This window comes from Vanellus vanellus, assembly GCF_965231255.1.
Source record: "Vanellus vanellus genome assembly, chromosome: 1".
In the NCBI taxonomy this organism is placed as follows: Eukaryota; Metazoa; Chordata; class Aves; order Charadriiformes; family Charadriidae; genus Vanellus; species Vanellus vanellus.
Window position 1 is genome coordinate 210,743,497 of NC_138905.1, and position 27,979 is coordinate 210,771,475.

At 45.6% G+C, this 27,979-nt stretch overlaps 1 protein-coding gene across 1 annotated transcript; it reads right to left on the reverse strand.

Moving 5' to 3' along the window:
- Positions 1-25: 25 nt before the first annotated feature.
- Positions 26-27,953, reverse strand: PANX1 (pannexin 1; the record flags this gene model as incomplete). The annotated part of the gene is made up of 5 exons (XM_082491096.1): positions 26-111; positions 2,101-2,771; positions 3,789-4,012; positions 16,587-16,726; positions 27,773-27,953. The coding sequence occupies 5 exons, from the start codon at positions 27,951-27,953 to the stop codon at positions 26-28; spliced, it is 1,302 nt and encodes a 433-aa protein (XP_082347222.1).
- Between the last annotated feature and the right edge of the window lie 26 nt (positions 27,954-27,979).

A 27,979-nucleotide genomic window follows, 5' to 3' on the forward strand; every position in this document is an offset into this window, starting at 1 on the left:
TCCTGCCTGCTGCGGCGGGGAGGCATCAGCACGAAGAATCTATCAGTCTTTGGCGAAGTTTTTTATCTTCTCTCGGACTCACGTTGCCACTTGCATCACGGTCTGTCAAAACTAAAGAGAAAGTAAACTTTTAGGAGTGAAAGGGCCATCAAACCACACCACGCATTCTCATTTACGAAGGAACTGCCACCACGACAGAGCTGCAGCGGATGTGGCACCAGGGTGCCCTGCAGCCTCTCCCGCCCTCACGGTCCACAGTCAGCATCCACCACTGGTTTGTTAACAGGGCTACTAATTAAAACATGCTGATGTCACTAGTGACAGAAGAAAAGATGATGAACCACGGGCAAAGTTTTGCTGATGAGTGGTGAAGTTTGCAGCTGCACCCAGGCAGAAGGAGAGGGTTGCACCAACTGGAGCTGGTCACGAAACGGCAGCTTCTTTCTGCCATGCATTTTAACAGAGCTTCAAGCATGAGTTTGTTCCACTGTGGAGGAGAACAAGTCTTTCAAGTGTTTTTGTGAGATGAAAACAGTCTCAAAAGTTCTGTTTTCAGATAAAAATGAGTCAGATTTTCTATTAGCTTTTTCAGCTCCTTGAGCAGAGATCCCCGCCTTGGGCTCTTAAATTCTCCTACCAAAACCCACCCACCTGTAATTTCAAAAAGGGACACATTTAAGACGAAAACTATTTTCTGTCAGAATTACTCCAAACTGTTGTACTAGAGCTGGCTGCCAGAAAGTGCTTCTTCTAGTTTGAAAACAATCCTGCTTGTTTGTTCTGAAATCCCCTGTTGTATAAATTGACTTCTCATCCAAACCTCAGCCTACCACAACTGCTTGTACAGAGGAACAGTTACCCTCGGGATGCCATTGCCTTTTTTTTTTTTATTATTTTTTTTTTTTATTAAGCACAGGGCACAGCTTCCTGAAGAGAGAGTAGATTTAATGTTTTCGTGCCTTTGAAACAGCTCTTTAACTTGCCCTCAGCACTGTGCTTGCCTACTCAGGTCAGCTGCTAAATGTTTTAAAGCGTCTTCACTTCCATGGGTGAAGGACTTTGTGAAGAGGCAGCCCACAGAGTCTCAGCTCCTTCATTCAGGAGATGTGGGCACTGGTGTCCTGCTGCTTCTGCAGGGACAGCTATGACAGTGGCCATGCTCGCATCAAATGAGAAGAAAGCTTTTCCATCCCTTTATGCCTCTCCCTGGATATTTGGCTTCTCTTCTCTAATTCTGCACTTGAGGAGGGAATTGGAATCACGTTTAAGATATGCCACATTTTTTATCACGAAGACTACAGCTTATATATAACAGTGATTGCTCAGAGCCGATCATGTCTGGGAACTGGTGGGAATATTGAGAGAACAGCTGCACCAATTCAGATCGACTCAAGACCATTTTGGCAAAAATCACTTTACAGTCAGTCTTCCTTTCTCTCTGAGTAAGAAGGAAAAGGAGCGTGTTCACCGGCCCCGTTCCCACTTCCCTTCTTTTGTCATTTTCTGTTCCTCCGCCAGTGGCATTTCTGAGCATCAGACTTATTTTTACATTCATATAAGATTTCTGCCAGAGCCTGAATGAAAAGCAGAAGCAGCAGTTACTACTCCTTTGAGCTAATCTCTGAAAAACACACGTCCCAAACCCACCGGCTTTCTTACTGGAGCTTCTTAAAGTGCAACCTACTGCAGACCAACCTAGTGCTCTTCTACCATGCAGGTGGTCTTAAGGAGTTCAAGTTCAGACAGCTGAAGCTCTCTTAGAGCAGAGATGTCAGCAAGAACCACCAACTTAAGAGATGCTTCAGCGTCTAGCCTGTGCCACTGACCCGCAACACCACAACCTTCTGGCACACACGTGAAGTTGTAGCAGTTATACTGCAGATAACACAGCAAGGTCTAAGCAGGTCCATTTTCTTGTAGAATACATGAAAATGTTTTTGGTAGGACTACACTTGTAGATGAAACCTGCTTTGTTTTGCATGAATGATTTTTTGGTTTAATGGATTCCTTATCTCTCTATACCAGCAGGTTTGGATGTGGTGGTTTTGTGGTGTTTCTTTCTTTGATTTTTCTTTTTAAAGAAAGAGCAGGTCACCTTACCTTGTAGCTCTGTTGCATCTTTTTCCAGCTCTTCTGTAGTTGTTTCTTCAGGCTTCTCCAACACAGCTGTCCCTGGCTTCCCATCCACGGTATCTGTCTTAATAGTACCAAGGTTTACCAAAAGTTGCATGACATCAAACTTCTCAGAAACTGCAATGTTCTCCAGCACTTTGAGGCATTTAAATGATTTAAGTTCACTCACGTTTTCCTCAAGAAAGAGGAGGTAAAGGCTTAAGTCATCAAAACACTTTGACTTGAGTTTCAGAACGTCGAAAGTTGGCAGGATTTCATACACTTTGAGAATACCTGAATTCCACCTCCACGGAACAAACATGGCATACACTACCAGCGGCATCACTAGAAGATAGACTAGCAGGTTAATATAGCTGAGTACCTTGAAGACACCAACAGCAATAAGCTTGCACTGAACCACTTCTGGAACAGTTGTGTCATTCTTTAAGATCCCAGTTTTGATAGTGCAGAGAAACTCATCACTCAAAGAGGAGAGGCTAATGTAGTAGCCCAGGTAGAGGCATGCAATGAAAATAATTATGAGCGTGAGTAAACGGCAAATAATGTATTTAATTATTAGGCATTTGGAATTCTTCTTCGTCTTCAGGTATTGCTCCACAATTGGGTATTTAAAGTGGCTTTCAGATATCTCCCACAAACTGAAAGAGAGAGAAAAGAAAAACACCAAATCACACAGATCAGATGCTGCAGCATTCACCTACCTCGAATTTTACAGAAACCTAGTACTCTAAAATAGACATAAAATTGGATTTGCTCTTACTGGGGTAAATCAAAGGTAGTTTTATTGAAGTCAATAGAAAAACAACAGAATAGCAGACAAATGAAGAATATTGACACTCTACTACAGAAAAAACACTTAAGAGACAAAAGAGCTCAAACATTGGAAAATGGAAAAAAAGTATTGCCCTCACGGCAAAAAATATTTTTGTTCTTTTCCAAGACAAAACAGGTATAGTAAGCAAACCCATGAGGAAAAGCAGACTTCCCAAGCACTTCTTTGATAATAGCACACTGGAAAGCTTTTTACTTGTCAAGACCTAACTCCACATTTTAAAGAACAGACCGCAGTCCCCATTACATTGCTGGTACCTCCACACGCAGAGAGAAATGTGTGCCCTGACCTAGAATGAAGCAGAAACTGGATCTGGTTAGAACAGTGCAGCAGTTCGATCAGAGAGAGGGGTTTTGCTTTTGGTGTTTGGTTTTGGTTTGGTTTTTTTAATTTTTTCTTTAAAAAGAAGCTTTGCAGACCTAGATCTGAAAGGACAGGAGATGAGAAGTAACAGACTTTGCCCACAGCATGCAAGTGACTGTCAATGACATTGAGATCTGAAGACTGCAGCCATCCCAGTTTTCTCATGCTTTGATGGGTAAAACTAATTAACACCTTCTACAACTAAAGAAACCAGGATATCTCAGGTAATTAATAATCTGAAGAGCTCACCAATTGTTTTCTTTGAAAAAATAAAGTTGTAAGTTCCAGCTCCAAGTGCCCACAGCAATGATTTCAGATGTCTTCTCTTTTTTAACCCAAATTTAAAAGTGTGTTAGGTCACCATTCAAACCTTTGCAACAAATTTCTAAGAGAGTGCGGGTGTCACATCTGGTAAGAGCTTAAAGAAAAGAGCAAAGAAAGCCAAGCCCCAGCATCTTACCTCTGTGTGAAGTTCTCATTAACAGCTGGAACCAAGTCAGTAGGGTCCCTGGGGTCTCCGCTGCGGATGCTGTTAGCGGCTTTGATTGCCCTGTTATAGGCTTTGTCAAGTTCTTCCATGATAAATTTCAGGTCTGAAGAAAGGTGAGGTGCTGCAGTGAAGCGCCAGAACAAACATGGTAGGTACAGCAGGATAGCGACGAGCAGAAGGATGTACGGGAAGAACTGAAGGGAGAAAAAATTCAGATTAGGCTATACCTGTATATAAAATGTCAGCCAGTCACCATCATCCCCTATAAGTCTAATAAATTCCCTATAAGCCTATTAAATTCTCTAAAATTTTACTTAAACGCTTTTACTAAAACCCACTTTCATGGTTATCAGGGACATGCAGGGAAGCAAAATCTCTTTTCAGGCAGCTCCAGTAACCTGGAGGCAACGAAAAAGGCAACGAAAGCAGCTATCAGAGAGGCTGACTGGAAGAAGAGGATAGTGCCATATAACTCTCCCTCCCAAATGTGTCACCACTGTTCATAGCAACTAAAATGCTCCAAACACCGGCAAAATCTCTCCTGCTCTCCATTAGCTGTCAGGAGGTTAATGAATAGACCATTTATAGCGCTGCATCTGCCTGCAAAGACACAGGTCTGTGCAGAGTGCCTGACATACAGGGACTGTAAATATTTTTAGATAACTCCTAAATGGAAACCAACACATGGCATCGGAACGGTCTGGTGTTCATGCCGGGCTGAGAAGTCAGTCCTTACACAGTCCCCATTGCTTAGGGAAAGGGCTGAAGCAGGTAAAAAACACAACAGCTTGAAGTCTTTCCATCTTTCTTCTACTCATCAACGAGTAGGAGTTTTTCACCATGAGATTTAATCTCTAATCCCCTCCAGCTGCTGGAAAGAAGGCATCTTCTATCCACTGTGGCATTATATTCAAGGTGTACTTTCATACATAACATTACCCTTACAGAGACATGATGTAAGATCTAGTTAGACGAGCAGTTAGTTAACAAAATGTACTGCAAATTTGGCTAACCTCCAATTCATTACATTCAACTTTTGATAGTAAGCACACCTAACTCAAACCCAGCATCAGATGATGGTCTCCAGAGGTCCCTTCCAACCCTGACCATTCTGTGATTCTGTGATCAGTTCCTAAGGAATTCTAAATTAATTGTGGTGAACAAATTTGAAACAGATTTAAGGCATCTTAAATGTTCCAGCCACAAACACACACACTTTCATTGGAAAAGCCAATGGAGAATTTTAGAGGAAACTTGGACTGAAAGGCATTAATCAGTGCAAATGGAACAGCTCCACTTACATTTGTAGATATTTAACAGGATGAGAATCTGGACCTAATATTAACATGTTAACTTGTGTTTGCATTAATCAAGAGAGATCGCAGTTTTGTATGCACAAAATAAATAATTTGATGCTGTTGAACATTTTATCCAGGAAAGCTGCTTTAAATATCAGCTACCATTAAAGCAAAAAACTATGTTATTATTAATACTAGGACTACATACGACATAATAGCACATAAATAAAACCCGACTTCTTAAAGGAACTGCATCAGCAACTGGAGACCATATTACAAACGGTCATTCTGGATGTGCGCATTCTCTACACAGGAGTCACATCAGAAATTGGTGACAGAGTAAGACAAAGCCAGGAAAAGCACTCAACAGCCACAGAAAACAGAGAATGCTGTATTTAAAGGTAAGCTTTCCCTTGCGACCCTTCTTATCAATTCATACTTCTGTTTCTGCTCAGTAGCCACGTAATTAAACTTGGCCAAAATTGCTACTTCAGACTCTAAGAAGAAAAGAAAGAAAGAAAACTCCAAGAAAGGCTCACTTTTAAAACTGAAATAGAAATCCTGCAGGTATGGGCTAACCAGTAACAAGATTGTTTCAGAAACCTAGTTACCAAAGCAGGGTTGACTGCAACTATACCGTGCATCTCATTAGGGCCAGCTCTTCCTCACCAGCCAGGAACCAGCATCAAACCCCTACTGCTATCTCATAGCTGTGGCCTGATCCTTCTCCACTGCAGGGGACTGACCCCACAGGCCAGAGGGATCCGGGGGATTCCTTCTGATCTCCTGGAATTGCTGGAGACTGCTAATCTGCCCAGTACTCCCACTGAATCCATACTATCTTCTGCACCACTAAACCACGCTCACCAATGGGTTGTCTACAATCACCCTCAGCCATTTCTTCCTTCCTACCTACGCCAGCAGCCAAGACAGCCCTTGGGTGTGGGTGCTGCTCTCCTCTTTAGACTGCTAACTGCTTTCAACCAAACTGCACGAGCTCATTCTCTCAAAAACATGTCCTTAGTGGCTGTCATCTCCCAGCTCTACTTGCTGCCCCCTTGACATGATCTTTCCCCTACCCCCAGCAGCCCGTAGAAACCGTGCAGAGCTCTGCCCTCACTACCGCCCCTCTTTCCTCTTTCTACTCAGCAGATAATCTCAGATCACCTGGGTTTTTTTTTCCAGATCTATCTTTTCCAGTTGAGATGTAAAGCTCTGGTGTGTCCAATGTGTTTTTGTAGACATTGCGTCAACTCAAACCTAAGAATCTCTCAAGATTCTTGGCTCAAGAATCCGCCTTTCATATTAATCTCTGTGGACAATGCCACTGCGTCTCTTAGGTCAAAGTCCTGGATGCCTTGGTCTACCCAAAGCTTTATGGTTTCACGGCCAGGCTCTTTCAGTCCTCTGAATTCTGTATTATGTAGAAATAGAAATTATCTATCTAGGAACAGAGCTTAAACTTATCTAAGATCCTCTAAGCTGCTGCAACACCTTTTCCGCAGGCCAAATGCCAGCTTGTGTAAGACTGCTGCAAAGCCTGTTCGACTTCACGTACTCCTGTATCATCCACCTCTTAGCATCCTTCCACTGGTGCCAGGCAGGGAAAGAAACAACAAAGAAACATCTGATTTAGTAAGGAGTGGCCAAAGCTTCTTACATCGGTTTATACCACTTGGCTTTACTACTCACTCATTTGAAATTTTACAGGCATCAGAGGATTTATGAATTCCCTGTCTGACTCTCAAAACTGGAAACGCCACCAGCAGTATCCAATTAATCCTTGAGATCTCTTTACCCTGAGGCCTACACGACATGCGGCAAGAGGCAAAATAGTTGACACACTGAACTCACAGCCCCAAACCTCCATTGTCCCAGTCCCTGTCTCTTCCTTTATACCTAGAAAGACTCCGTGGGCACGTTCTGCACTTGTGTAGCACATTGGCATCAGCCCTGTCGTTCTGCCCCAGACTTCCACCAATCCCACCCATCTCCCCTGCCTCATTACACACTGTTGTCCTATGAAGACCAGCCTCTGTCATCTTCCCTTGCACCTCCTCCCCTCCCTGACTCCTTCACCGCCTCTTCATCTAGAAGCGCCACACCAGTGGGACAAAGGCACATTTGCCATGCATTTACTGGGCTTCCCCTCGCCAGGCTCTTATCACTCCCAAAGCTGTAGCTTATGGCAGCATGGGAAAACACTGTGCAGCTCTTTTCTGAATGGTCTCAAAACCAGAGCAGCAGCGTGACCATTAGTCCAGCTCTTTTTGTCTGGAAACAAAAGCCGGTATTTGTCAGCCCTTCCACAGCACTTGATGCACGACTCCATCCTTCTCGGATTCTGGCTTTTTTAAAAATGAAAGATGCGCTTGTTCTATTTTGTTAACGGTAGGCTTAGATAACTAGCAAATTGTTTTGAATCATTAAAATGTAAGGCCTTGAACCAACAGGCAGAAGTGAAAATGCAAAGTCATCTGGCACGAATCCTAGGTTTCACAGCAACAGACTCGGATTACCCAGCTCATCTGACCACATTTTACAGTCACACATAATGACTTCCCGTTTTAAGAAGAGGACTCTGTGGTATTCGTACATGGATGAGCATGTGCCATACGCCTTTCTTTTACGGTTTATGTATTTACTTCCAAGGCACCGAATACACAAGGAGGAAATGCTACTTCAGGCTTGGATAGTTAGTAGTTTTTAGGTTAAATGGGAAGTGTCGTGGATCTCAAGAACCATATAGTCAAATATATGCCAGAGAAAGATATTGCCCTAACAGTAAAACTCAGTTTTTCCTTTGCTGTCTGGTTACCAAGTTCCTTTTCAACACCAAGTTCACAACGTTGAATTTAAGATGGTTTGAGACTGCATAACTGAAGAAAGGTCCTCTGAAAGCAGATCAGAACAAATACATTAGAATCATAGAATTGCTGAGGTTGGAAGGGACCTTTAAGAGCATCAAGTCCAACCATTAACATACCCTGACAAAACCACTTCTAAACCATGTCCCTAAGTACCACGTCTACCCTATTCTTAAACACCTCCAGGGATGGAGAATCCACCACCTCCCTGGGCAGCCTATTCCTATGTTTAAAAACCCTTTCAGTGAAAAAAAAATTCCTAATATCTAATCTAAACCTTGTCTGACATAACTTGAACCCATTTATTCTCACCCTATCACTTGTCACCAGGGAGAAGAGGTCAGCCCCCACCTCTCTACAACCTCCTTTCAGGTAGTTGTAGAGGGTGATAAGGTCTCCCCTCAGCCTCCTCTTCTCCAGGCTGAACAACCCCAGTTCCCTCAGCCGCTCATTATAAGATTTGTCCTCCAGACTCCTCACCAGCTTTGTAGCCCTTCTCTGGACACGCTCCAACACCTCAATGTCCTTCTTGTAGTGAGGGGCCCAAAACTGAACACAATAGAATTAGAATAGAATACAATTAGAATAGATACAAAATCCTATGGTACAAAATGCACCTTTCTGAACTTTATTAGTGAAAGCGCATCGAGGGCTACATCACCGTGCTTCCACTTGGATGCCCTGAGATTTCATTTCTACCCAGCTGCAAGGAGAAAAGGACAGACAAAGGCCCATCGAGTTTGCCACTCGAAAACAGAGTAGCAGAGATTCAGTTAGGCTAATCCAAATTTCTGGAAGGCACTAGGCATCAATGCCGTGTGATTGATATTCAGCGTGAGACAGACAAAACTAGCAGTGCATGCACCAGGGACTCAAACTAGAGTCCCCTATATGTTTTCTGCTAAGTGTTGCTGAGCTGCTGAAAGCTGAAGGTGATGGAAGCAGGTTCACCTGCCTGGCTTGTCCCTTACTCTGACGGCACACTGTGTGGGACAGCAAGCTCCCAAGGAAGGAGAGCACTGGGTCAGCTGCCCCTCGTTCGGTACTGCTGCAGCTCATTTTGCTTGACAGACCTTTCAGCACTGCACACATCACAGGCTATACCCTTACTCCTCCCGAAAGCCAAGAGCCCCTGATACCTGGGCAGGGTATGTCTGACAAATCAACACCAGAAACGGCTGAAGCCTGTGTTAACCGGTATGGATGAGGCCCTGAAATCCAAGTCTTATCTGAACAGGAGACTGTGCAGAGAAGGATTCCTCCCTCCAGGTTAAAGATGCGTGTGCTCAACATCATCGCTCTGCAACAAGAAACTGAAATGGGAACTGCAGGTTTAGTGTCTCTCTGTATCTCACGGTGGTACTCCACGAGTAACACATCCCACAGGGCGGTCAAAGGTGAAAAGAGGACCAGATGTAACAGCAGCTGTTTGGTAGCCTGTGGCACAACACTCCACCAAGCCCCGCCATACAGAAAACATGACCCTTCTGGACAGCGAGAGCTTAGGAAACAGGGTGTCCAGGAGTGCTACAATGCAGAGCCCTGACCCCCCCATATCTCAGCACAACACAGCTTTTTCAGTCTTGTGTTCTACACTTGCAAAAGCAGCTACAAAGATTATCATCAAAGCAAATAATTTATGCACATCAAAATGCTTACCCTTCATAGATGTGTGCTGTTTTCTTACGTCACTGACCATAAGCAGGTTGAGCAATTTTAAACCAATACTGGCTACTACGAATGGAGAAGAAAAATAACCTGCATGCATGCAGTCCAAACTCTAGAAATCTATCTATTTAACACACCGAACTCTTTTGAAGTCATGATCATTTATTCAAGTGCCTGAATTTGCTCCTCCCATGAAGATTACCTGCACAAACCTCTGTCTTACCAGAATTTGTGAACATCTACATTCAGATAAATACTCAGAATGGCATGAACCATCTTCACTACATTTCAGTTCTCAATGCATATGCACAGCTTTTCACTGATAAATACACAGATGGTTTTAGCACTACAAATATCAAAATGAATTTCTGATATTCTCATGATATGATTTTTTTTCACCATTTATTGGGAGGCCAGTGAAATAAGCTTTGAAGACATCAGTCCGTTTAAGTTAATTTGTTAGAAACCAGCTAACTGTTCAACCAGAATGTATATGTGGGTATAGAAGAAGAAGTGTTTGAGTAATCGGTTTGCATAAGCGCATAAGACACTGGAATCATGAAACTGTCTTTTAAAGGTGCTTTAGCATCCCCCTCTCCTGAAGGTGAAAGGAAAAATCAGACTAAACCACAAAATAGACTATTATGTAACATCCCCCAGCTTCAATTGTGCTAAGATACAGTAAATACACAGCAAATAAGTTAAAAGGGCATTTAAAAAACTTCTTCATAAGCTCAAATATGTTTTTAACATCCAAACAAAATATAGCTGCAAAGGGTGGTGTGACCCAAAAGGCATTTTCAAGGACGTAATCTACAGAAGACTTGCCAAGGTCTGGATAAAGATGGCTGGCAGAAGACGAGAATGTCTTTAGCGACATTTAGAAAACAACAGTTTTCTAATGTTACTGCATCTTCAGTCCTTACTTCCTCTGGGCAAACGCTATTAAAGTGAGTGCAAGCATTCAGACTTCTACCATACCTAATAGTGGTAAAACGCTAACTTTAAATATAATAGCACAAAGCTGTTAAGCTGCACAGGTCTGAATTACAGCCTTGAGAAAATTCATTGGCATTGGCATCCAGCACTCAACAAAGAAGGAAGCACTGAAGTGTCTCACTCACTTGAGATGAAAATGTTCCTCAGTAAAAAATAAGAGTATGGTGACATGTCTGCTTCTTCAGTTCCAAATTCCTGTTTACCACTGGGAAGAGCCTAAGCAAAGGCACCAGCCCCCAAACAGGCTAATGACAGCAATGACGTGTTTCCAGAAGCAAAGGTATTAAGCTTCCTCTGGATACGATCCTGTTCCTGTCTGAGTCAATGGGAGATGTTTCACCGGTGTTCAGGGCAGAAACGTGAGCTATAAATGACTCATCATTCCGGGTGAGATACTATCCTGCCTCCAGACCTGAAAGTGAATCTCAAACCATACATGGCCTTTTTTACCCCACCTGTTATTTATTTTCTGGTTTGATACAGCTTAAAAACTGTATTTTTTCAGCTTCAGTTAGTAAGACTAAAGTGACTGAAGTAGCGCTAACGTTACACTCTCAAAGAACGCTTTATGACCGCAGCCGCGGTCAGGTTTCCTTGCTCTGACAGCCCCTAATGCCTCTGGGTGCAGCTTTATAGGTGAAACACGAGGAGTCCTCAGTCGACTAGGAAGCTGTACTAACAGGGAGTAACGAGAACCAGGTAACGACCCTGATTATAATCATAGCAACAACATAATGAAGAACCTCAGGAGGTTTTTTTGAGTATTTACAGACAAGCAATTCAAAGAACAACCCACAGGTCTACAGTAAGTCGTACTTCTATTACAAAAAGTGAGTATATTGAGGAACGACTGAGGGATCTGGGGTTGTTTAGCCTGGAGAAGAGGAGGCTGAGGGGAGACCTTATCACCCTCTACAACTACCTGAAAGGAGGTTTTAGAGAGATGGGAGCTGACCTCTTCTCCCTGGCGACAAGTGATAGGACAAGAGGAAATGGGTTCAAGTTATGTCAGGGCAGGTTTAGATTGGATATTAGGAAGCATTTTTTCACTGAAAGGGTTATTAAACATTGGAATAAGCTGCCCAGAGAGGTGGTGGATTCACCATCCCTGGAGGTGTTTAAGAAAAGGGTAGATGAGGTGCTTAGGGACATGGTTTAGGAGTGGTGGTGTTTTTATCAGGGTAGGTTAATGGTTGGACTTGATGATCTTAAAGGTCCCTTCCAACCTCACTGATTCTATGATTCTATGATTCTATTTTCAACAAGCTAAGTTTCACTTTATGCATACAAAGACTTCAGACCCACTCTATGCTTTGAGCAGGTCCTGCAGCACTTGCCCTGTAAAAGTACAGAGATCTGAGGAGACGACTGACCTCTCCTGGCTATGCCACATGTGAAGACCTCCTCTTTCTGCTGTCAGTCATGTAAGTACCAATGTGTAGATTAAATGTTTGCCTGCAGTTCACACTGGTACAGATGCCCTTCTTCTGAAGAACCATCTACTTACTCCCTTTACCTCAACTTTGCTCACCTTTATCTTCCTCTTTGACCCTCCCCAATTAGTAGCAGACTAGAAAATAGAGTAATTCAAAAAACCTTAGATGTCCCTTGATCATAGGCACCTCCATCCTAGCAATCCAGATTTCAGTGCTAGGAAGAGGTCATCAATCGATGTCCAGCTGCCCCTCATCTTGCTTGGTTGCCATCATGTCTGCTGGCCATCAAGAGCCAATAAGATGATGTTCACTGTTCTCCCGGATGTGTTTGTGTAAATTTCTCTGGGCACTATGGATTAAAAAAGCTTCACAATGTAGTCTCCTCCTCCACTGGACTGCAAGGACTGCCCGCTCACAATGCCCAAAAGCTTGCTTCTATTCCAGTTAAGGATCAAGCTAAGTTTTATCAAAACAAGTTGTCAGGTGGGGCACTCATCTTTACAGACAAGAAGCAAACTATCTGCACAAAAGGAGCAAATATAGGACTCTTCCATCCCATACCAGCACGGTCTGTCTCTCTTTCCCACTCACCTTTAGAAACCAATACCTCTGTTCTGACACTTCAGACAGATACAAGAAACCTCCTGAAGGAATTAAGTCTGAATGGAAAAGCCCAGAAGAAAACAGAAACAACAGAAGAGCAAAGCCCAATCACACTATTTCACCAATGACAAACCTGAAGATGAGTCTTGTCAGAGGTCCCAACCATATAAGCATTTTGTCAGCTTTTTCACTGACAAAGAGGAGGAAATCTTAGCGTTAAACTAAGAATATACGCAGGACATGCCATAGTCTCTTATTGCCATTTATCTATCTGCAGAGAGTTTGTTTCTTAAATTGTGCATTTGAGTACACAACTCATTTTGCTTTCTGCCAATAGTTATCCAGTGTGAAGTTATTCCAGGATCACTGCAAATTTCAAAAATGCTGTTCTGCATGGAGAGAGGCCCGGGGCACCCTCAGGGAGTGCACAGACCACTAGAGAGACAGGGAACATAGAAAGTTGCAGTACGCTCCTCCCCTCTGCTCCAAAACAAGTTTCCAGACTGATAAATTCAAGTGTTGGGAGAGATGTCCCAGAGCAGAAAGGACAGCAAGTAAAGGTGCCCAAGGTTTGGGGATTCCCCAAAATTGAAACATACATTTCACTGATTGAAAAATCAAAATCCTAGCGCAAACTTGTATTCTGAAATAGGAGGGAAATGGGAAGGTTTCACTTATTCCGTAATGCAACCTCATTTTGATAATCCTTTAGATCAATCAGATGCCCAGAACAAAAGCTGGGCAAGTTGCTGCAAGTTGGCTTCTTCACCAAAGAGCTACACGGTCCTACTTCCACTCTATACCATGATGAGCACAGTCCTAGGATGCAAACTTACTTAGAGGGAGGGTGCCAGGGGGATGGGAACAGTCTTTTTTTCAGTGGTGCCCAGTGACAGGACAAGAGGTAATGGACACAAACTTGAACATAGGAAGTTCCATCTTAACATGAGGAGGAACTTCTTTACTTTGAGGGTGGCAGAGCACTGGCACAGGCTGCCCAGAGAGGTGGTGGAGTCTCTGACTCTGGAGACATTCCAAACCCACCTGGACGCTGTCCTGTGCAACCTGCTGTAGGTGATCCTGCGCCGGCAGGGGGGTTGGACTAGATGATCTCCAGAGGTCCCTTCCAACCCCTGTCATTCTGTGATTCTGTGATTCTATAACACACTACCCAGAGCCAGAGAGCTGTGCTCTGGTAAAGCTGTCACACCTGTGGTGTGATGACAGGAGGACGGTCACAAGATCACACCACCTGTACCACTGCTTTTCCTTCACCCCAACAGGAGGACAGTCTGTATCTATAAAGACACTGCAAAGGAGCGAAAAAACCAGCAGGCCTTGCCTAAGGTCTATGGAAGCAGAAGCAGGCAAGATTTTGAGGGAAAAAATAAAAATTGTTAAGTCTTAAAGATTATTAAACACCTGTCCAAAGTCTAGTTCATTGCTGTCACCGAAAAGGAACCCAAAAGACGTAATGAGGAGTCAGTAGCCAGCAACCCTCGAGCTCCGTGTCCTACAGGAGTGAGCCTGGCCAGGCCACCCGGACACACACACAGGTCTTGGTGCTTCTGAAGATGTGGGTATGAGGGTGAGAATGGGGAGAAATGACTTGCTTAGAAAATGAAATGACCCCCCCTTTCCCTAACGCCTCACATTTAGCTCTGATTCATTATATTCCTAGAGGGGAAGGAAAAGCCTCCCAACAGCATGATCCCTACATGCTGCAGAGCAACCTGTCCCTTCTCACACCACAGTGAGGTGGGGGTTTGGACTAGATGATCTCCAGAGGTCCCTTCCAACCCTGACCATTCTGTGATTCTGCGATTCAAATCTTTGACAGCACTTCTGACAGAGCACAGGGAGCGTGCCATAAGGAAATCCATCCATTTCAATCAGAAATTGGGGCCTACAACTTCAATACCCCAAACCTGTAATCTAATGCCTCCTTAAGCATTTTTTAGGAGCCTTCAAGCATGCCAATACAGCGAGTTGCTAAGTGAGTCAGAGCATTAGAAAGAATTTAAGGTGCCTTGCAAATGAATGCACTGCTGCCCAGAAAGCAGAAAAAAAAACCTTTAAGTGTTGTCTTAAGAAAAAACGCGCCTAATGGTCCCAGCTGTCCTTCTATGTGCATCCCATGTGACCCACGGAGTCAAGCCTCCCCTCACCCGAGCTCAGGAAGGCTCCCTTGTCTCTTTAACATCACTGTGCTCCCACAAAGGCTCTGCTCTGCCCATGTTAAAAATGGTTATCTAGCCAAAATCTGCAGAGCAATGAGGCCGTACGTACCTTGCAGCGTACAGCCTGCACCAGGAGACAACCCAAGCCCTGTCTTCCTGCAGATATAACTCTTGCAGCCAGTCTGAAGGGTATTTACAAAGAAACATACCATTAAGCGATCATGGAGAAACTGTGGGAAGGAGGGCCCTGCATCGATTCCTGACACAGCACCGGTCAGCAAATTAACACGGGTTGCATCATAAAAGTATGACCACTTAAGCTATTAGTCATGGCTGCCAAACTAGAAGACTCATAGCTATCAGCAGCTGACTATGGCATAAAATTCAACATAAAGAAATTGCATAAGAACTCATTCCCTCAAGAGAATGGGGCAGCAACATATCCAGGTTTGCAGGTGGAGTTTCCACCCAGGCAAGCCACCTGCATTGTGAGATGTCCCAGCAGCTTTGACTGGCACCTGTAGAAGGTCTGGCTGAAGTGAAGTGGAGCACTAACTAAGCAAGGAAGAGTTCAGACTAGAAACCAACAAGTCTGGCTTTGATATTCATGAAACGCAAGACCGTTGGGGCAAGGTTAGGAGTGGAGCTAACTGGAGAAGGCAGTAGTAAATCCTTACAATTACTGATTTGAGTCAGCAAACGAATCAGAGGCAACCCTGAATAGTCTTTCAGCGAAGATACCACCAGCTCACTGGACAATAAAAGCTGAGGTACGGGATACACCAGCAAAACCCAGAAATACAGGTGCTGCAGGTCCCAGACATGAGCTCCCTCTAACAGCAGGTTCTCCACCGCTCCCAGGTGCCGGGGGGATGTTATTTGCTGGGGCGAGTAATAAAAGGGCTGGGGAAGACAGCACACAACACCCCAAATTTGCAGAGCGCCAACAGCATTTCTTAGTTTGGCATCAGGACCGCCCGAGCAGGGCAACGCTGCCTCTCGAGTTGAGTCACTCCAGGCATCGCCACGGCATTTCCTCAGTTTGCAACTCCTGCTGAAGCTCGGCTAACTGCTTTGAGCCAGCTCAAGTATCTCAGTACCTACTGCATTTTTAATCCATAAAATCAGTCTCTTACTGGGCATCCAGGATGACACTGCTTTATCCAGCGCAGTGAAAGTTAGCTCATGGTTTGCCAGGGAACAGCCTGCGGAAGCTCAGAAGAGGACACTGAAGACGGGGTTAAACTCATCTCTCCCAAAACACCCATCTGCCACAAGTTCCTCTGCGTGCAAAACTGGCCGAGTGTAATGCAATAAAAATACGAAATGCTTTTACTATCCTGTTTTCCTAAAGTAAGCTTTTGATACAAGCACTAGGGCAGTGGTTGTGTCTTGTATCCTGATTTTAAAATAGTTCCTGGCTAAAGCCAGGTGAGGCACTCAGCTCCAGGGCAACATAGCAACATTAGCATTACCCTTGTGTCAGATAACCGGTGATATTTGTTATTATAGCATGACAGACCCTTTATTTAAAAGCAGAAAATACCTTCTGTAGTACTACCTTCTTTGGAAGTAAAGGAAAGAAAGCATTCTCTCTAAAAATAGAGTTAAGTCAAAGCCAAGGACTATACCAGGGCAGAGGAACAAGCAAAGTGAGGCAAAGACAGGCTTCTACGTGGGGACAATTTTTTTCCAGGAGAAGGAGATCTGTACATACTTTATGCAGCCACAGGGGAATGTTTTCTGAGTTGTTGTGGGATGGTTGCTTCTGCTGCACAGCTGCCCAGCAGTAGGAGTCCACGTACGCAGCTTGTCGCCAGGAAAAGGAGCTGGGTGCAAAACAGCTTATCTGAGCGCCTGGGAAAACAAAGCAAAAGTTATCACATCCTCGGAAGATTGAAAAAAAGAAATCAAGTTTAGGAAGAAAAGCTCACACTCAGGATTTTGTGGTATCCAAAGTTATTAGGTTAAGTGATCGAACAAAACACAGCAGCTCTACAGGGAGAAGAGTCACTGAGTTCCCACTGCATCCAAAGGGTTAACCTCCCAGAGGGAGTCTCTGATGTCTCCTAAAGGTTGAGACAGCATATTAGAAGCACCTGTCTTTTAGGCCTATTTTCATAAGGTTTTGGGGGAACATAAGCTCCAAGACCTGTCTCTCTCACTTGCACTTGACTCAGGTTGGCCAAAGGGGAACCACCATGAAGTGTGATCAGATAAGGCTGGTTTCCTGAGGAGACAGCTACCATCACATTCTATCATGCTGTTGTATTTCCCAAACACACAACCTACAGCTTACACATTTATAGAAAACACCATTCCGTCAGCCCAGCAGTCCTTGCAGTGATGCAAGGGCATGTTTGCCCCAGGGTGCTGCCACTTCTTCTGCCTCTGAGACTGAGCGTGACTTTTGAGGGGTTCACATTACACTTGTGAAAACAGGGATTTCCTCCTGTAACTTCTGGCAGAGCAATCGTGGCCTCCAGACATCTCCAAAGGGTGCCAGACCCCTCCTCACCAGCGCAGTGATGCGCTGTGCCCAGAATCAGGCATCATCCCCGCTCACTCCCAGCACCTCTCCAGCTGCTTGGGAGCTTCAAATTAAGATCAGGGCACTAACTGACAGCAAGAGCAGCTATTTAGCCAGCCTCAGCCTTAGGGTCAAATTCTGCTCTCACCAGCTACAGGCACCAGCTGAGTCTCCCCGCAGCATCCCTCAATGAGGAAGAGCGGTGATTGGACATGAAGTATCAGTGGCTCCTCGGATGAGAGCTAGTAAAACAACATGAGGGGTTTTGATTTTCTTTCCGAAGCTTTGATAGTGAAAGCAAAAAAACCCCACACGTTTCCAGCAGACTTTCATAAAAGTTGAAACAGGAAAACCATTTCCCCAAACGATTACACAACACGGAGACGGCTCTTCCACGAATATCCCTCTTCCAAGAGCAACCTCCAACGCTTCTTCCAACACAACACCAATATCAAAAGACCAAGTGGGGGAAATAGTTCTACATTTTTTCCCTTAATGTATTCATCAAAGTTAGTGCTAATGGCATTGCTGTGGTTTATAGGGAAAGGTATTTTGTTTAAGATTGTATCATTCGTTGTGACTTTCTGCTGGTCGAGCTTTTAGAGAATACAAACTTCTTTTGTAACAGAAGCCAACCGTATTTGCCTTGTAACTTGTACAGCCTTTTTACAACATAGCATAGTCAAGAAGCATTATGAATAAAAGCCTTTCCTTATGAGTCACTATTATAATTATTTCTAAGGCCGTAGGATCATAAGGACATGGTTTGACCTGTCACAAGCCTCCCTTATGGAAAACAAATTACTGTTTATCAGACCAGAGCTCATGTGATTTAGCAAAGTTGGCACCAGACAAGCACTTGCACTCTTCCAAAGCTTCGTGAGTTTCTGCTTTCTGGAGAATGTCCAATAGCTGTGGAAGCTCAAGAAATAATACACTGCAGAAAAAAAAAAAACAAACAATACAAAAGAAAGGAGCAGGCAATTGGAGTGTCTGTGCTTGGCTGGACAGGGACCATTTATGTTCTGCTCTCATCACTTAACGAACCTCCTGCTGCTGGCTGTGCCCAGCGTGAAGCAGCAAACAAGTGACCCTTTCAAAGGGTGAGCAATAGGAGTGTTCAGAAAGATGCTTTGTCCTATTCATGTCTGTGTATCTGCAACAAGAAACACATTCCATGTGTTCATTCTCGTTAACGGGCGGGAAACCACGGAAAGTGGTGGTGTTTAAATTGGTGAGGAAAAAGGCAGCCAGCCTCCTTCTCCAAAATTAGCGATGAAAAAGGCAGCCGGAACTCCAAAGAGTTATGTGCACAACTTCATACCGGAACGGCTACAGCAATGGCAGTGGTGCAGCAGAGCAGCGACCCTCGCTCGTCTGACCCCCGGGGTGTCAGCAGGGACGCTGGAAACCTTTGGCAAGGCGACTTGGGAGCCAAGCAGATAGAGCTCAACATCAAGCAGAAGCTGGGGACACTCCGGTTCTTGCACTGGTTTTTAATTAACTTATTGCAGTCCTGGTTGTAAACACTTGTTAATGTAAATTACAACTTTGCACTAATCATGGTAATGTTAAGACTTAAATGGAGAGGATGTTTGTGTGCATAATCTACACAGAACAAAGATTATTAAATGCATCTGAAAAGAGTCACAATTTTCCATCTTTTTTTTGTTCTTTCTCTCCTCCAAAGGAGGGACAGCAATAAACCTATACAGAGAATGTACTTTCTGTTGGGCTATTCTGGAGGAAGTGAAAAAGAAAATCTGTAGTTTTTATTAGCGGAGAAATTAGGCAAAGGGCCAAATGCCTTTCAGAACAGCACTGTGCAGGCACGCATGCCCAGGGCCTGTTCATTAAAGGCTAATGGTCCCCTGCTATCACAGGAACAGCCTCCTGGCTTGGTGACATGAAGCCATTCCCTGTCCTTTGCTCCCACAAGTAATAGAAGGGGGAAAAGACAAGCAGCAGCCAAGCCCAGAACAACAACAGGGAGATAAAACACACAGAGAGAAGGATGAGGAATAATAAATGACTGCATTCATTAAGCAGTTGCCACAACAGTCTTCGGCCAAGTTATCTTACACTTGGCAACGTGCTTTTTTTTTAGTCATTCCCTGGTACTAAACCAGCTTTGGAGAGGGAGTGATGGGGATTTGCCTTACGCTTTTGCAAACAAATGACGATAAAACAATGCCACTTACTACGGTTGCCCTGCAGACAGACCAGCCCAAAGAGCTGCGGAAACTTATGGCAGCAACAGGTGTGCAGCCACCTATGATAAAATGCCACTTTTACAAGTGTGCTGAGGTTATCAGACGGAGCTGGTCGCTGATGGCAGGAATGGCTTGCAGGCATGCAGCAGAGTGCAGAGTACAAGCCCGAGTCACCGCAGCCAGCCAGCAGCAAGGACCAGCTGTCACCCCACCCACACGCGGCACGTCTTCATGTCTGCTCTGCCAACAAGCCCCCAGCTATCTCCTCCTCGTCTGTACCGGGAGAATCCTTTGCTTCGGCAACTGGCTCCTCTCCGGCTCCTATACAGCACTGCAAAAACCGGTGAGACCCTGTGCCCCAGTAACACCTTTTCATACGCTTTGCCTAAGTCTTGCAAGCTCATTCAGGAAGGATCTGCCATCAGGTGTCTAAAAGGAGATGCCCCAATCCCAACTGGGACTTCTCAGAGTGAAGATGGAAGCAGTGGGCATACCCTGGCTCCTTCTGCCCAAACAGAGGTGGAAATTTTGCTCTCGATGCCAAATGAGCAGGACACAAGTCGCTTTTGCAATGCCCACCCTAATGCCCCTGTAGATGCTTTACAAAATAAGAAACCTACCCACAAAAAGAAACTCCCAGAATCCCAAGGAAAATCTCAGGTCTGAGGGAGAGTCCCTGTTCAGCATCCCACTGCTCTGCTGGGGTGGAAGGTGGGACGAGCAGAGGGTTCAGCATCCTCTGGCTGCATCCCTTACCGGAGACAGCATAAACCCAGCAGGCTGGACTGGTTTCCTCCCCAGTGGCTCAACACCCCTCTTCTGACTCAAACATCTAATTAGGAAACTACAACCATCAGAGAGTACTTCCAAGAATCAATGTTAATCATATGTGGAATTATTTTTCCTGAAGCAGGATCAGGTCGTTGTTGCTGACAGGATTAAACCTTCAGTAAGTAATTATTTGGTTTCTAATACACTGCAACCACTGGAAAAAGATTTGCATAAGCTTGGATGAAAACCTAGCCATTAATTACTACTATAATTTTCCACAAGGCAAAATGAACTAGCCACGATACCCAAACACCTGATTTTATCAAGCAAGAATTATCCGTGTTAGCAGCCACTAAAGAAAACCCCACAAACAAGAAAATCAAGGCACACATACACAATGTACAGACTGCCAGGCACCGTCCAATGCACGTCCTCCACCCCAACATTAAAAAAGATTTTAAAATATGAAAAAGGATGTCCCAGTGCACACCAAGGAAGAAGCAATTGTATGTGTGGATGTACACACATGCATTAAGAGCAGACCAGAAGGAATGATTTTATTAGATCTATAGATGCTTCTCACGGACCAAAGTGGGAGGTTGGGTGAAACAGAATAAATTCTATGTTTAAGGAAGTATGGAGAGACACAAATGGATGCACTGGAGAAAAGAACCTGCTCCCTGAGGTTTACTTTGGCAATACAGTAGCACAGAATGTAAAGCTCAGGTGATGCAAGGTTTAAGTGGAGTGGGTCAAAGGAGCCAGCAAGTATCTTCCCCTGTCCATGGGGCTGCCAGTTATCCCACAGAGAAGTCTCAAAATCATGCAGTGGGAAAAGAGCTGTGGGTGCTTATCAAGCATTGCCTTCAGAGCAGTAACTTTTCTGATTCAGGGGAAAAAAATTGTGAATGAAATTAGCATCAGTGAGATTTAAGGAAAATAAAGAGTTTCCCTTCACCTGAAGAAGGAGATACATCTCAAAACAGCAGCGATTAACATCTGGCTCCACTGCCAACATTAGTGGTACCCTAAATCTCAGGCAATACCAGAGAACAATGATGCTTTTTAAATTAATTCTGGCACCAAAACAGCTTAACGTCATTTTTGTACGAAATGAAAACTTGGCTCTGTAGAAGGCAAACAGAAAAAAAAAAAAAAAAAGTCCTCACCAACAGATGAAGATGTCCACCCAAAGACAATTTAGACTTGACATTAAAGTAAATGTTTTTACAAGTTTGTCCTGGCTCCCCAGAGAGGCCCGTTCCTGATGCTGGTACCTTCTGCTATTTACTGAGCACCCCCTATATGCCAAAGAACAGCACAGCGTACGCTGCTGTTCGCTGGGGTCTGCACCTCTAATGAAAGATGCTTTGAAGTTCACAGTTTGGCTGCTCCAGATTGACGCTACTCACACGCTTGTTGACTCCATCCTGTCATCAATGCCCTGGGTTTCAGAGCACCCGGCTGAGCTAAATGCAAGATGCGCAGATGTCAACTCTTAGCATACAGCCTGCTTCGGCAGCCCTTGCAGATGTTTTTCAAGCTCTCAGCCAGCAGCTGCCATAGTAATAGTCTTTGGCCTAATTACACTCAACTTAACTTTAGCCCCCAGCCCTTACGGAAGTCACAAGATAGGATTATTTCCCAAAAGCCTCCCCAGCAATTTGCGAACGCGAAGGGTGAGGGACATCAGCCGGGAGGGCTGGCGACGGGGGTAGCAGGAGAGGAAAGGAGCCTAATTCAAGAGTTAAGACTATTTTTTTTTCGTGTATTTGTTGTGAACTAGTCTTGCAGTTCCCCCCCCCCCCCCCTTCTATGTATCTGATTCTCATGATTGATAGAGAAACGTGATTAACGTGTATAGAGAGAAACGAGCCCAGGTGGATGTACAATAAGGGATGCTGCAGGTGGGTACTGCTGCCCCCGTGGCACCCACAGAAGCTGCTGGGATGCAGCACCCAGAGTTCCCCGCTAACACCCTTCACCCTGTGTTCTCTGCTGCCCAAAGCACCTCAAATCCCACAGGCAGCCAACTGGGAGGGTGCGAACTAAACCAAATTGGGGGAAAAAACCCTCCCAGAAATTAGGTGGAAATTGAGCAGGGGAAGCAAGGATTCTCACCACTGGGAAAGCCCAAAGTGGTCAATGGGGACATTAACCCCATGGTGTGTAGAGCATAGGGCAAGACTCCCCTTCCCAACCTTTGAGCACCCTCCAGCAAGGAGGCAAGATGCGTCAGAGGGAAATAAGACTTTTTTAGCCCAGCAAATCTTCATTTTGACAGATTCATGCAGATGCTGTGGTCTGTCATGGTCATTCATGTCCATGCCCAGGCACTTCCTAACCCACCATTCTGCCACAACTGACAAGTCGGTAGCACTACCCAGGCCTTCATGCTGATTATACTCAAGTTTCTTAGGTGACTTACTTAACGTATAACAGTTTCTGGGTCCTGGGAGGGTTTCCAAGGTGCTTTGTTATATTACAAAATAAACAGAGATGCTAAAACAAGAGGATTAATTCATACCAGCAATGTATGAGCCATGCACAACCAACGCCCAAACTGAACTTGTAGTAAGGACTGCTGGTGGCCACCACGAGACTCCCTTCTTCTCCCCTCTCCAGCTCTCTCCCGCCCTCCTCGTCTCCCTTCCCAGCCATCACTTCCCACGCGAAGCCGCAGTGAAGGCGGCCAGCACACGCTGCCCACCCTCACGGTGCCCAAAAGTTGCTGTATACAGAAGGTCAAACAACATCATTTGGAGACAAGCAACCGCTGGGCTTAAGCACGTATGAGCAATTCCCAACTGCCTTCCTACGGGAAAAGGCGCAAATATTTGATGCCGAGTGAACAGCTCTCACATCTGTTTTTCTTTCGGCTGCAACCCAAGCCAGCCGCTGATATTCTTCCCAGAACTTACTTGGAAACAAGCCTCCGCCAAAATTCAGCAGCTTCTTTCAATTTCCTCTCTGCTCAGCTGACTGTACCTGCTTAGGGCTGCAGTATCCTGCGACAAGCAGTGTCTTGGTAATAAATAACTGTGTTTTCAGCTATGTTGTTTACAATAAGAAAACGTATCTCATAATATATACACAGGGAGTTTAAAAACTGGCATCTCAGTCCTGGCTCAAAGCTACTCTTATTAAAAACACTGTCATGGAAAAATGACACAGATGATAAACTTCTACTGATTCTGTGGCTCATACATTGCTGAGGGTGCCCCGATCTTCCCCCCCCCCCCCCCCTTTTTTTTAAGAGGGATGGGTGATTTAGCCATATTTAGATAGTTTCTGTTACTGAACTACCTGACCACCTGTAGCATATTTACCCTAAGAACTGCTAAATCATATAAGAAAATGAGGCCATAACGTAAGAAATACAAACATACACAACACAATCCTTACAGTCCTATTGTTATTTCCATTTTCAAGTTCCCAGCATAAAATTATATAAAATGACACCAAATTATATAAAATTGTATAAAACAAAGTCCGACTCTAAAGAGACAACAGGTGCAGGATTTCAAGCAGCAAAGCTTCCCAGGGCTGGCAGAGAACAGTTCAATCACAGCTGACCACTACCAGAACCAGCCTAAAATCATCACAGACCTGCAGCTGACCGTGGGTTTCTAAAATATAACCAGGAACAAACTTAGATCAGTTCTCCTCCTGCCCCTGAAGGATGTTGAAGCACGGTGCAACTAACCCCGGGAGTTCTGGCAGTGCTCCCTGGCTGAGCGTGGCAGCTGGGTTTTCCCTGCGTCTGGCAGAGAAATCCTCTGTGATACTCAACTGGACTCTCCTTTATTTCCCAAAACTTCTATCAAAACTAAATGTTACTTGGCAGCTTCAGAAAACCTCTGCAGCCTTCGTGAACATTTGAATCATTTGGTACAATTAACAGCAGCTGCGTGTAGGAGGAAATTTGCAGTTATCTGACACTGCACTGCAACAAAACAGCAAAGCAGAGCGGGAAGGGAAGGTGACAGCTCGAGGTGCCAAGAGAATTTTAGGTGGGAAGAGCAATTATCCCAACAGAAATAAGAGCTGAGCATTCATTTTTGGAAAGGGTGTTCAATTTTTGTACCTGGAGGCAGAGATATTTCCATGCTCTGACTCACATACCGCTTTCACAACCACTTCTGATTCTGAGTTGTTCTTCCTCAGTCCTAAAACGGACCCTACCATTTTCTCTCGGTTTATACTCCTGAGCTTTTCCAAAGCACAATTACAGCAGGAGGTGTTTGAAACCTATCCTTGCTTTCTATTTTATCGCTGCCTGAGCACAAGTGCTCACAGAACCAGGCATATCCAGCCCCCAAGGCCCTCTCTGTCCCCCCAAAAGCCTTCATGGAAACAGCTTCGGGACCTCCCGTGAGCAGCCAGCCTGCAAAGCCGCAAGGACTGTGCGGGAAACAGGCAACAGCCGTAACAGCAGCGTGGCTGATGCAGTATCACTTTCTGTATGGAAACCACGTGGTGTAGTTTCACTCATGCCGGGGGCCTGGCGTATTGCTCATACTTATTTTCATGTTTATTTTTCAAATAGAAGAGCTCAGTTTTAGACCTCATGTTTTCTTCTGACAGGTTCTCGGGATTATAAGCAAAATAAAGCACGTGCAAGATGTAACACGCATTTTGATTCCTGCTTTATGAATCTACTGCAGTCACAGATTCAATGTGAAGTAATTTAATAGTGAAATGTGTTATAAATAGCACGCACTGAGGCCCAAATGTTTGATTAGCAAAGATGAGAACTTCACTCATCCAAAAGAAAGGCACACTACCAAACTCTGCAATTCAATTGCATGTTGGAGCTTTACATAAGGAAGGAAAATGAAAGAAATACTTCTGTACAGCTTATAAAAGAGACCTTGATACCCAAGCACTGTTTCAAACTGGATCCAGCACTTTTAGAGGAGGAGGAGAAGCTGAAGGAAGAACGAAGGGGCCCATACACGAGCCAGTATACGGAAATGCAAGCCCTCTTTTTCACTGCTTTAAGAGGAAGAAACGTGCACGTATCAGTAGCAGCCCTAAAGCTAAAAGCAGCGGGTTAGATTACAGAAATACTGCTGTATCCATCCAGTCTCTGACTGACCAGAGCTGCCACAGGGCTCGGATCTGGTCTTGGCGTTCCCAGCCTGGTTGTCCTGGACTCCTCTGCGTGGCTATTGAAGGCCACAGTGCTTTAGGTCAAAACCACATCTATTGTAATAGGTGTGGAGCTAAATGTAAATACAGCAGTCTGCGGCATCTTATCTCTTAGGGAGGCTGGTATCTGATTAATGCTATTCATGATGGTTTTGCACAGATTCACCACAAATTCACAGTCCCATTCCAGCTTCCACTCTCTTGACATTCACTTGACTCAAACCTATAGATGATGTATCCCAGGTATACAACACTGAATGCCAATAAACAGGTACCTGCAGTAAATCAAACTACTTCATAGAATCATAGAATGGTTTAGGTTGGAAGGGACCTTGAAGATCATCTAGTTCCAACCCCCCTGCCATGGGCAGGGACACCTCCCACTAGACCAGGTTGCCCAAAGCCCCATCCAACCTGGCATTGAACACTGCCAGGGATGGGGTATCCACAGCTTCTCTGGGCAACTTGTTCCAGTGCCTCACCACCCTCAGAGTAAAGAATTTCTTCTTCATATCTAATCTAAATCTCCCCTCTTTCAGTTTAAAACTGTTACCCCTCATCCTATCACTATACTCCCTGATAAAGAGTCCCTCTCCACTTTTCCGTAGGCCCCCTTTAAGTACTGAAAGGCTGCTACAAGGTCTCTCTGGAGCCTTCTCTTCTCCAGGCTGAACAGCCTGGACTCTCTCAGCCTGTCCTTACAGGAGAAGCCCTCCTCTGGACCCACTCCAGCAGGTCCATGTCCTTCTTATGTTGGGGACTCCAGAGCTGGATGCAGTACTCCAGGTGGGGTCTCACGAGAGTGGAGTAGAAGGGCAGAATCACCTCCTTTGTCCTGCTGGCCACACTTCTGATGCAGCCCAGGATGTGGTTGGCCTTCTGGGCTGCGATCGCACATTGCTGGCTCATGTTGAGCTTCTCATCAACCAAATCCCCCAAGTCCTTCTCCTCAGGGCTGCTCTCAATTCATTCTCCGCCCAGCCTGTATTTGTGCTTGGGATTGCCCCGACCCACATGCAGGACTTTGCACTTGGCCTTGTTGAACTTCGTAAGGTTGGCACATGCCCACCTCTCCAACCTGTCCAGGTCTCTCTGGATGGCATCCCTTCCATCCAGCATTCCCTCCGCATTTCTCAAAGTGTGGAAGAAATCCTGTGATTCACCTCTGTCTCACAATGGACAGCACTGCAGATTCACCTTTGAAATCTTCATTCATATAGTGCCATTTAAACACAGCACAGTTCTTACAAGCAACAGATTTTATAAGCGAGCCCCCAGGTTACCAGTCCTTGTAATTTGGATTTAAGTCATTTCAGACTCTGAAAAGGGCTGGCTACGAGGCTGATGCACAAGCACTTCTGTAACTTGGGGATGGGAAAAAAATATAGCAAAATAATGAGGAAACCTGGTCTTTCTCAGGCAAAGCATAGCTTCATCTACCGAGTTGCACCAGAAGTTGAGGTGGAACAGTTGCAGAAGCGCAGCAGAGCGGGGGAAAGCTTTGGAGAGCGCTTCCACTGCCCATCCCGCCTCACATCCCAGGAGCGACTGACCAACCTCAGCGCACAACTGAGTCCCAACGCAGAGGTCCGAGACCCCTTTTCCTCGGCACCCATCCCTGCCAGCTGCTGAACGACGGCGAGATCTCACAGCAAAACACCCCAAAACACCCCAAAACACCAGGAGCCGCGGCCCACGGGCAGCTCTCGAGGCACAGCTCACGCTCGGGGCTGAGCAGCGCCGGGAAACAAAGAGCGGCGCGGCTGCATCGCCCCCCTCGCATCCCACCCACGGGAGGAGATACAGCAGCTGAGCTGACAGGGCTCTTGCTCAGGAGGTGTTAGAGAATGACAGCGGTTAGGGAATGCTCCAGGGAGGAGGAGGGCACGGGGGAAAGCGGGAAAGGCCACCCGGGACGTCCGGCACACCTGGGTAAGGTTGCGGGGAGGCACCGCCTGCTGCGAGGGATGCTCTCCCGGCGAGCTGCTCTCCCTCTTCCGCACTCCCCACGGCCCAAAGGCGCCTCTTCCCCCACCCCCGAGTGGAAACCCCTCGCGGTAGCTGGCAGGCGAGCCCCCACGGAGCTCCCCCACTCCTCTACCGCGGAGCTCCCCCACTCCCCTACCGCGGAGCTCCGCACCGCTCCGCCGCCCCCCGCCCCGCCGAGCCCTTTGTCCGCCGCGGGAGGCGCCGGGATGGAGGGGGGGAGGGGGGGCTGTCGGGGAGGCCGGTTACCGATGGAGACCTCCTGGGCGAAGGCGAGAGAGATGAGGAGCAGCGGCAGCCCCACGGCGATGCAGGTGACGATCTTGTCCAGCGCCAGCTCCAGCCGCAGCCCCTTGTAGCGCGTCTCCGGCGGCTCCTTCAGCAAGAAGTCGGAGAAGACGTACTCGGTGGCGATGTGCGCGATGGCCATGGCGGGGCCGGCACGGCTCGGCGGGG